General features: G+C 31.5%; 1 protein-coding gene across 1 annotated transcript in view; it reads right to left on the reverse strand.

The window, feature by feature from the left end:
- LOC145326603 (adenylate cyclase type 1-like) overlaps positions 1-12,088 on the reverse strand; it is an 82,389-nt gene that overhangs the window by 51,662 nt on the left and 18,639 nt on the right. Inside the window, exons 9-13 of the mRNA XM_080169974.1 lie at positions 11,931-12,006; positions 5,349-5,441; positions 4,428-4,556; positions 1,022-1,076; positions 370-412 (exon numbers count right to left, since the gene is read on the reverse strand). Coding sequence (XP_080026100.1) covers positions 370-412; positions 1,022-1,076; positions 4,428-4,556; positions 5,349-5,441; positions 11,931-12,006 — 396 coding nt within the window. The remainder of the gene's footprint in view (positions 1-369; positions 413-1,021; positions 1,077-4,427; positions 4,557-5,348; positions 5,442-11,930; positions 12,007-12,088) is intronic.

A 12,088-nucleotide genomic window follows, 5' to 3' on the forward strand; every position in this document is an offset into this window, starting at 1 on the left:
TGTAGCAGTTTAAAATAACGATTCAACCATTTCCACCTCATTTATCCCATTCCCTGTCCACTTACTGGAGAAACGAACTGACCAATAAACGTGTTCCATGTTTGCAAGCTAAATTTTTCCCAGTCATAATATCCACGTATATTCTACATTAATTATTAAAACCAACTTTTTTAGATTTAACATCAAAATAATTGTTCAGACATAAATTTCATTAAAAACCAAAGGCTCAGTCAATATTTATTAATAATATTCATTTGTCCTATTATCTGGTTTGTTAAACTTAGCTTTTTTGAATGTCTAGATCCTTGTTTATGATAACTTTAGTTTTATTTGTGATTTTTCTTATATTTGTCAAAATTTGATTATTTCCTGACACAATTAATTCCGTGGTTAGGTCTCGACACTGGTAAACCTGACAAATAAATTAGCATTGTACTAAAGTATCTGGTTGTTTGTCTGTCTTTGTGTGTTTGTTGTAACATAAGATCTCGCTACCCGCTGGACTAAAATGGTTCTTTTTAAGAAAATCCAGTTAAGGTTTTGAACTATTTTAGAGGAGGGTATATCAAGCCTTCCAATTAAAATCGCCTCTGAAAAATATACCCCCATTTTCTTTTTAAAAATTCAGAAAAAGGTCGTGCAATTAAAATGTTGGTTGTCTGTTGGGAATTACATAACCAAATGCCCGGAGTGCTTAGATAGAAAAACAGAGATTAGCTTCCCTTGTTTATCCTTGGTTATTGAACCTATAGTTAAAGAATCATAAAGAGCAGCTTCACAGGTGTGATATTAATGTAGGGAGGGAAGTAATATTGGGCTGTTTATTACATTAGTCCCCAAAGTTTAATGATAATGTTTGCTTATTGGTTTGTTTAACAACTTTGGAGACTTTTATTGAATTTTATTTGGCTGGATCATTAAGTGGAGTGTTCAAACGTTTCAACTACTGAGGGGATGTACATCTATTTATCTGCCATTGTCTTATCCCTCTAGATCTGGATAATTGTGACTGTTACATTACCTGATACGCAATAATAACAATCTCCAAGTATCTTGATTCTCAAACACTGGTTCTCCTAAAACAATATATTATCATAGTTATTTATCGCATCGTGGATATGAAAATGAAAATTTATGAGATTAAAACCAGTTTTGTGATTATTATTTTGATATTCGTGGAAAATTGTCTATAATCTATTTCTATACATCATATTTTAGTATGGATGAGAACCGGTTTCAATCAAGCAGATATTAATAGGTTTCGAAGCAATACTGAAAAAAAATATCTTATTTATTTGTGTCCTACAGACTCTTTTGTAGCTTAATATCAATGAAACAGGATAATTTTCCGAGCTGCAAATAAATATATAAAATTTAAATCATGAAAACTTTCATTTCCTCTGAGCTACCTTACTATAACTCAGTTTGTCTGTTTGTTTGTCAATAATGTTTTGAGCATCGTTTCTTATGGATGTTGTCATCCTTGTTTTTTTTATATGAATGAGACTAAACAGGCACAAATTGACAGACTTATGAATATTAACAGTAAAAGGTTACTTAATAAATGGAACTAATCTTATCTTATCTTTTATTAATGGATAAACAGCTTAACCTAAACTTACTACGGAAAATGGATATTAGGACAGGGAAAATTTTTTCTTCAATTTTGATTGCTAACTTGGACATCACTTATTGGTCAGTTCATTCATCCAGTTGGTGGGGAGGGGATGGGGTTAAGGGGGTGGATAAGGAGATCGTTATTTGAGCCCGCTACAAGTTTCACTTTATTAGAGTACATGATAATCTGGTTTAAAATCCAAGTAATAATAAATCCATTTTACGAAAGAAAGTCCCTCAATGACTTTATAAAAATGATGTATTAGGAGAGGAGGAGTTGGAAAGAAAACCCCTAAAAAAGAGATGGATAATCCCTCGTTTTTTTTGACGTAACATGCTGATTTATTGAGGGACTTTATTCGTCTATGTGCATTGTCGTTGGGGGTGGGTTCCAAGTTCGATAGACATTTTGTAAAAAAAAAACACCAGAACATGATTGATTCATCCTATTTTTAGTAGCGTAGCTACATTATACCTAGACTAGCAGCTACGTCCCTAGAGGCCTCTAGGGACACGTAATAGTTATTTCTCGTATCGTATTATAAACGGCTTTCCGCGGATATAGAATGTACAATTATAAGATTAAAACTAGTTTTTTTAGCCCCGAGGTGCCGGAGGCACCGGCTAAAAAAACTGGTTTTAATCTTATGATTGTACATTTCTATATTCGTAGAAAACTGGATATAATACGATGCTAGACATAGTTTTTTCGTATGGATGAGAACCGGTTCCTATCCACCGGATTCGAATGAATACGAGAAAATTGTTTCTTTTCCATCTATGTTAAAATCAGCTGTTCACTAAAAACATTTTTTCGCCGCTAAATTGTGTTATTTATGTTTTTAGTTAACTACTAAAATATCCGCAAGACGATTTCTCTTTGAAGGGCAGTGGTACCCTCCCCCAGAATAGCTAGAAACCTTCCTAAAACCCATGAGAAGCTACAGTGTAAAGAAGCACCATATCGGTTCAGCGGTTAGCGAGATCCTTCGGTATAGATAGACAAACAAACCACTCTTCCAAAATGCTAGCTTCGATCACTTTCAAAGGGGGGTTGGATCAATGGGGATAGTTTAAGGCTATTTGATCGACATAAATCAATTAAATTACAGGGTTACATAATCTTTTTACACTTTTATTTTCCCTCTCTCTTTCTCCATCAACCTCTTGCATTATCTTTTTTTACTTTTTATTTGTCTTTCTAAATTTATCTTTCTCTCCTTCTTACTCCCCCCCCCCCCCCCCTCCTCTCGGCCCCAACCTCCCCTCAATAAATGCCCAATCTCTCTACATTAAAACTTTTCTTATATCAATTAATAAGAACTAGGTCCTCATAAAACTTTGATATTCTATTTGTAGACAGGAAGGTTAGGGACATTTGGCTGTTTAATACACTAGTCCCCAAAGTTTCATAATAACGATTCTTATATATTGGCTTAACAACTTTGGGGACTGTTATTGAATTTTGATTAGTTCGTTCTTTCGTTTAAATGTCCATTGTCCAAACATTCCAACCAATAACTGTAATCTACAGAGGGGGTAACGTTGTGTATCATTATTGTCGATATACATCAAAATATCGGCCATTTTCTTATCCCTTTAGATCCCTGATTTGTAAAGGAATTAATGGAGCAAGTATGAAATGCAACAACATTATAACATTGTACCTAATCGTCCTTTGAATCAATATTCCAAGTAAAATTTTCTCTAATTAAAAAATAAGTCATAAATTTTGGTCATACAAAATTTTGGTAATTATTATAGAGTTGATATGCATTATTAATTGTATCTAACTGTCACAGGAATCATCATAATCACAATTCTATATTTAATAACAATAAATTTGAATCTTGATCTCAATTCTTATACCTGGAATCCGAATTAGTTAATTTATATGCAGACAACTTATATAACAAAACATATACATACATATAACATATCAAATTATAGATTTGCATTTATACAACTCAAAAACTCATTAAACATTAATTTATGTACCAGGTATCAGGAATAAGGCAGTTGCCAATAAATTATATCATACACAAATTGTGATAATTAAATCTGCCTAATTTGTCAATAACACTGACGGTTTGTACATCCTAATCATGTACCAAATGTTTTTAAGTCAACCAATTGGATATCGTGTTTAAAAGACACCCAAAAAAATATTCAGCAAAGAAAGTATAAAGATCATTTAAATTGGTAACTATTATTGAAATAATCTGCCAAACAGCTTATTCAAAGTGTGATTAGCTTGGAATCCTCTCACAAAAATACAAGCAACAATTTTACCTGTGCCAGATGATTAAATCTGCCTAACAGCAAGGTGGTAACTATGTGATCAGGTGAATACTTACACTCAAAAAAATAATTGAAAAATATTACAAGAAAATACCTGTGCCAGCTGATCAAATCTGCCAAACAGCTGATATAACGTGGTAACCATGTGAAAAGCTGTTAGAGGAATCCTCACACAAAAATAATAAGAAACAAATATGACAAAATATTACCTGTGCCATCTGATTAAATCTGCCAAACACCTGATTTAACGTGATAACATTAACCATGTGATGAGCAATTAAGGAAAACATTACACAAAAAAATAAGTGAAATATATATCACAAAGTATTACCTGTGCCAGCTGATCAAATCTGCCAAACAGCTGATTTACCGTAGTGACCATGTGAAAAGCTGTAAGGGGAATCCTCACACAAAAATAAACAAATATGACAAAATATTACCTGCGAAGTTGCCAAACAGCTGATTCCTCACAAAAAAATATCAAGAAAAATATGTATGTCAAATATTACCTGTGCCAGCTGATCAAATCTGCCAAACAGCTGATTCAGGGTGGTAACCAGATGATGAGCTGTCAGAGTCTCCGACAGTGGGGTAAAGTTTACAATATCTGCGTACAGGATGCTCACATTGTTGTGACGCTAAATAATATATCATAATCAAGAATAGAAATTATTACAAAGTAGAACAAAGTTTGATTGTCCGTTTATCTTCCATGAATAATCTAGTTAATTACTGATACGATTAGGTTCTGCTATTTAGAGAATCTTTTTCGCTACGGTAGAGAGGAGTTTGGGAGTTTGAACTACAAAACCATAAACTTCTCTTTACTTTTCTTTGAAAAGAAAATATAATTACTTTTTAAAATAACCCTCTAGCTTCATGAACTTTGTTTATTTGTCAAAAAAACAACAATAAGCTATGCCTTTCGAATTGTCGTAATAATGACATAAAGTTCATCATAAAATAATAAAAAGAGAATTTTTTAATGTCTGTAGTATGATATATATGATATGACAATTTCCTTACTATCATTTAATGCATTATTTTATGTTACTTTGAACATGACAAAACATTTGATATTTTCATGAGCTGTGTTATTAATAAGCTGTAAAAGGGTTAAAAGATAAAAATTTGGAGATCAGCACCGCTCCCCTATTAATATTGAAAAAAATTATTAATTGAGGGGAGAGGCTAGTTTTTTTTTATGCCTAGCTCTGAGGGTCTAACACTGCGGGACCAATACCTGCGCGGCGGTTTCCCAACCCTGTGGGGATTTTCTAAAAACAATATGTCCTAACTAAAGATTAAACACCAAACATAGAAAATCTCTTTCTTTTTACAAAAATTGAAAGTTAGGGGGGGGGGGGTGAGGGTTCTGTGCTCACCCCGGACTTTTCTGGTAACCCCACAACAAACCCAATAATTAGTACCTGAACAAAAAGATCTTGAAACTGGTTTGAACGACACGAAGAGTTTTCAGATTGTGTTGACAGTGTCATCTTTTCCATTATACTTCGTTTTACCTAAACAACAGTAAAAAATTAGAAGGGGTTAAAAAACTAAACTAATATCAGCCAATGGCGTCGGAAATATAAACACAGCCAAGTCGCTACAAAAGAGCAAAAAACAATTTGCTAGCATGCGAAAAAGGTCCCCAACACTGGATCCAGTTATACATCTTTACTTATACATTTATTGCCTAAACATTCGTATTCCTATTTACAAAAGTAGTTTGATATAGGTATGTATGTGTGTCCCGTAAGATCTCAAAACGGCTAGATTATCACTCAATATTTTACAGAATATATTTCTCATTAACAGTTTGGCTATTTTTGTCGAGTAGGAATAAACCCTCTATGAGATATAGATCCGGCATTAAAGCCATTTCTTGTTGAGGGGGTAATTTCCAATCCGCTTTTTACGAAAGGGCAACTTTTCCTTTTTTTCGTATTTTTTCACGTGTTCTCCCAATAGTTGTTAATTCTTTCATAGTTAGAAATTGTTAGATGCATATTAATAATGCTAGGAATAGAAGAATTGCCTAGGCTTAAAAACAAAGCGTAAAACACAAACTTTAGAAATTACATTAGGCTATTAAATGAAGTTGCAATGAAAATGATTCTTTGTTGCTAACCAACAGATAGCAGGGTGATTTTTAATTAAAATAAATATTTGTTTAATTTAACCCACTTACCCTGGACAGAAATAAATTAACAATATCTTAGTTTCTTCTTTGTTGTTTATATTAACATCGTAGATTAAAACAACAATTTTAAAAAAATCGTGTTAGAGAAATAAAATTTTCGTTAGAACTAAATTTAAATCTGAAAATATGAAAAGGTACATTTGATATAAATCAGACAATTTTTATGATATGCTAATGAATAGTACGAAATATATCAATTTTAAATTCATTATTTTTATTTTCCTGAATACTTCAACAAAATCATTTCAATTAAATAAAATCAGTTTTAATATCTACCAAATGGTCATGAAATTATATAAATTTTTAACAAGTTTGTTGCATTTCACTTAAACCTAGATAGCAATTCTAAAGATATAAATGTGTGTGTAGCAAAGGATCTCGCTTACTTTAGTAATTATCCCCCTCTATAAGAGTTTTTTATAAGCGATGCTTTTCTATAATTAGGGTCGGTCCGTACGTCCGTCCGAGATAGTTAGCTTTTATTCGTTAATTTAGGCATGTTAGAATTGTCCTATCGATTTCAAACTTTGCATGGTGATTCCTGTAGTAGTTAGGTACGATTTAGAAAGCGTAGCAACTCTATAATCATTACCAGAATGTCCGTACGTCCATTTTAAACATGTTGATTTTTCTGCTTTTTTAGCAACAAATTTTTATGTGATCTAATTATCCGTTTGATCTGATTTTTGGTATATTGATTCCTGAGACAACAAAGAACAATATTTTAAGCGAAGCAACTCTATAATTAAGTCCTCAAGATGTAAGTATGTCCATAAACATTATCCTGTATCAAGCAGTTTTTCAACAAATATACTTACAATTTTGCTTTGACTATTATAAATTTTTATTCTAATTATTCAGTTCTGACACCATACAAGTGTTAATGTCCTCCTAATGTGTTGGTCCTACCGTTTCAATGCTTCGCTTTTATGGATGTTGTCATCCTTGTTTATTTTCTACTTTTGTAACTAAAATTAAGAGTGTAGGGTCAACTTAAAGCCCTTCATCCATAAAGATCTCTAGGAATGTAGCAGCTAGTAGATCATAGAGTAGCTACACTAATGGAATCTTGTTTTGTGTATTCTATAAATTAGTCCTGCTATAAAGAGCTAATTAACATTTAAATTGAAAAAGCCAATTCAAAACTCATTTCAGTTGTTCAGATTCTAGATATACATAAGTTGGTGGGTTTTCATTTCAATATAAAAACTAGGATGACAACGTCCTATATGGCAAAGTTCAACAAATCAGACAGTTGTACAAACAAACAAGAGCAAGTAAAGAGTGACAAGAAAACAAGCGCTGAAGGTATAATTGTAATTGAAATCGCTATTAAAAAAATCAAATTGAATAAAAGTACTAATTATCTTTTTAAATTGTACCAATCTGTTAGAAGGATCATAATGCAATAAACTGAAATTAATTACAGCAAACATAATCATAGCTACCTGTTCGGAGCGTACAAACGGACGTAGGATATTTTAAAGCTAATCGACATGCGGGCGGATAAAACAGTGTATATATTAGAGTAACTTCGCAACTAAAATTTTAAGACTAGCTAAAAGAAATGCAAGTGTAAGAATAAAACATAATTGATCATATCACGGTTTCTCTTTCGTTGACTTTGTGGACTTTAATCTTGATTAGGTTGTACAAATCTTCAGTGTCTCTAAATTTTTCCACATATGATTTCATTATATAAAAGAGGTAATTTTGTTCATCATAATTGGGAGTTGTACTGTACAGTAATATTGTCCATTGTCGTATCCCTTATAATCCCTGATTTCTGCGCAGGACATGAATTACATCTGAAGACATAACAACATAACATATTATTACATAACATTACAAGCCTTTTGATATTTACAAGGATGACAACATCCATAAAAGCGAAACAAACCGCAGGACAAACGAACAATAATACTTGTAGAGTTTCAGGACTAAAACTTAGAATATTAATTGGTAGGTAGAAACATAATTGCTCATATAAAGGACATTGTTTAGGGACATACTTACATTTTATGGACTTGATTCCAGAGAAGCTTTGCTTAAAATATTGTACCTTTTTGTCCAAGGAATCATTGATTCAAAAATCATATGAATAGGATAATGGATAAAAGATTATGGTAAAAAATCAGGATGTTTTAAATGGACGTATGGAATTTCTGGTAACGATTTTAGAATTGCTACGCTGTAATAACTGTAACAGGAATAATCATACCAAGGTCGAAATCGATAAGACAATTCTAACATAACTAAACTAATGATAAAGGCTGTTACGTTCGGACGTACGTACAGATCATAATTATTCAATCTATGCCTTTAAAAAGAAACGCAACTCTACAGTCACATTCTTGTAAGCAAAGCATTTTTGCATACAGCGTAGTCCGTCTTTTCGTGGCAAGTTCAAGGCGTGTTAAAACCTTCCTATCAATTTGAAATCATGTATTATAGATCCAGTAAAAAATTTAGTAAGTAAAGTTTAAATGCAAAGTAGTCAATTCCATTTTATAGTCATTTTATATTTGAAGATTTTTTGCTTAATATCAAACATCATACTAAAGTCAAAGCTACATAAATTTTAAAAAAATTCTATCTGTCTGAACACACTTACAAGTTCTTACTAGCATTGATTTATTTTATTGCTAGGGTCACATTCTAATTATAGAGTAGCTGCACAACTAATAAAAATCTTTAGAGAAAATTAGTTACAAGAATATTAAACATTAATATCCAATTTATCGTTTGGACGAAAATTATGTAAAATTAAAATTACGTTTATATTGAAAATTACTGAAAAGGAAAGTTTAATTTAAATTGAATATATCTATCATTCATATTTGAAAACTAATAATTTATGAAGAAACTATTACATTTATTTGAAATTAGTTGCAAAAATAATAAAATAAAAATAAATGATAAGTTTTAAATTGTATGATGTAATTTTTAAAAAGATTAGATAATTTTTTTTAGAATTTAGGTGGATTCTTAAAAAAAATTAGGGTCGTTGCTCGTTAGTGAGGCAAAGTTATTTTTTTTTAAATCCCATAAAAAATCTACAATATTAAACAAAATCTTATGTTAGTAGCCCTCTTATAATTTTTAAATTTTTGTAGATTTTTATGCGATTTTGGAGGATTTTTCACAAAATTTTTTTTTTTGAGAACCCACCTCTGTTTAGCTAACAGAATTAAGGAGTAAGTTAAGTAGTAAGCTAAGAATTAAATAAAAGTAGTTATCTTATGGGACAAAGCAATGGACGATAAGTTGATGTAAACTCTAATTATGATAAACAAAATCATACCTTACTTAGATTAAAGTTTTGGCTAGACTTCCAAACGTTTTTAAGCTAGTAATTAATATAATATTTTATTTAATTTACAGTCCAATATTCTCAATCTACTTGATAAAATTGGATAGTTTTAAGTAAACTTAACACACTGTATGGTACGTAGTGACAGACAAACGCAATTAATTAAACTATAGAGCAGCCCTGCTTCTAATCATATACTGAAATGTATTCTTAGTATATGGATATACCTTTAATCAAATTCATAGACTCAGAAACAAGGAAAACATAAATTTAACCACATGGGATTAAGACTAGACCCGCTTATTTACTGAAAATCATACTTTAAACAAGTAGAGGAATTTTTATAAGTAGCGATGATAATAAATCACAAAATTAATAAGAAAGATTTAATTAAATATTGATCCTTTCTTTTTAACTACATAGAATTGTTGGTTTACGTATATAAACACGAATTTGTAATATATTCTATTCTAATACAAAGTAAAATTGTATAATATACATGTGACATAATTAAACAAGGGTGCACCAAAGCGAATCCCAACATGCAATGTATGTTCAAGACCATTAGCAAATATAGAGTGATGTCCTATGATATAAAGTTTTCTGTCTCAAGTTTAAGATTTCAGTAACTACATAAACGATTGAGTTCTCCATTTTAGGGAAGCTTCACATGCTTCCCAGGTTGTTTTAAGGCTATTTTAATCTTAGAATACAGAGCCTCTAGATGCTAGGGGTACAGTTTCAGTATACCTAATTTTTACATAAATCCTCATTTTATCCGTAGGGCAATTCTACTATGACTAAATTTTGACTAGAGCTATCCGATACAGATTGACACTAAATAAAGAAAAGCCCTGCTTTTAGCAAGCCGTAAAAGAGATAATAAACTACAAATGCAGCCCGTTTATACCCGTGTTAACACAGCTTGATATTTTATATCAGCTTTATATATTATATACAGGGATACTTGGATAGGTAAATAAACCCTGTTAAAAGAGTAGCTTTTCTATAATGATCGATGTAAAGTCCTGACACTGACAGAAGTGTTAATGTTCTTTTGTCCATTAAAGTAAAACAGAGGGGGCAGGTGTTAAATAATTGTATATTAACGCATTAGTAGGTTTGTCGATGTACACCGACAAACGTCCTAATACGACAAACGTCCTAATACGACAAACTTCCTAAAGGACAAACGTCGTAATGTGACATCTCTTAATTAAAACCTCCTAAAAAATTTTAAAAATTTAAATCTTTTAAATTTTATTTTAAAATGTTCTAAATTTAGAGGGAATATTTTTTTTGTAATTTAAAAAAAAATAAGGTTTAATTTTGTAATGCAAAGTTGTATCAGGTTCGAAACCATGCCGTTTGATAGCCATCACAGACTTTGAGAAAACTATCTGACAGATTTTTAAAATTTAGCCTATAAATGCAGTTATCTATAATACAAAGTAGAATGAATCTGTACGTCTGTACATCTGTCTGTACATCTGTCCGTAAGATCTCGGTAACCACTGAACCGATCGGATTCTACTCTTCAGGGAATATATCTACTGGTCCTGTGGTTTAAGGCTATTTTCTTGGGGGGTGGGACACCCCCAACCCCCCACCAAAAAACAAAAAAATATTTATCAACAGAATATATACTAATAATAGTTAGGTTAATTCAGAGCTCGTCATCAAATAACCTATCTCTGTTTCTCTACATCAATTTCAATTGCTCTAGCTTTAGTTTACATAAAATTTCAGGGATTTAAAGGGCTAAGACACTGACCGATAAATTATGTACATTCCCAATGATGGTACACAAAATACCCCTCCAGTATATTACAATTAGTGGTTGAAACGTTTCGTCACTCAACTAAAGCCAACGAATAAGAAAATTTTGTAATAAAACTTTGGGGATTAGTGTAATAAACAGTCCAATGTCCCCTTCCTCCCTGATAAAATTTACACTAGTAATAAAATGTTTAAAAGTAGGTCAGATGTTTATTTCATTAATGTACTGTATATTTTCAGCTTATCAAGATTAGTTTTCATGAAAACTGATGTCTTTTTGAACTGGAATTGTTTTTAATTTGTGGTTGCAGTGAAAAAATAATTCTTACTTCAAGAGGTCGTGATTTTAAGTTCTTGAATGAAGTATGCTGTATATTGGAGATCTTAAAGGATAAGACACTGGAGATTAGATTAATTTTTATTTTCAACAAAATTACCCCTTTTGTAGATAAACAAAATTTTTTTTTTGGGGTGGGGGCAATCTTTAAATAATATAGGCGAGAACGGACAAGTTTTTTTTTATTTGGGGGCAATTTGGAGGGGGGGGATCACCCCTTTACCCCTACCCCCTTAGACGTCCCTGAAGGAAGCACACATAATTTCTTAATTCTTTAAGGGGTGGTGTTAGGCACAAACATGATTGGGATGGTGGTCGATATAAAACACCTTTCTAGAGTAAACATATTGGTACTCAAATGACTAAATATAGTTTACCTCTACTGCAATATAAGCAGGAATAACAGAAAGAAGTAAATGTTCTTGGTGCTCTCGTTCACATTCCAATTTCACTCTAAAACAAATTTAAATAATGATACAACTCTTGTTGTATTATCGTCAGTTTTCCGGGGATAGTAAAATGCAAAATTTTATGA

This window comes from Acartia tonsa, chromosome 8 (genome assembly GCF_053477335.1).
Source record: "Acartia tonsa isolate MP-2025a chromosome 8, ASM5347733v1, whole genome shotgun sequence".
NCBI classification, from domain to species: Eukaryota; Metazoa; Arthropoda; class Copepoda; order Calanoida; family Acartiidae; genus Acartia; species Acartia tonsa.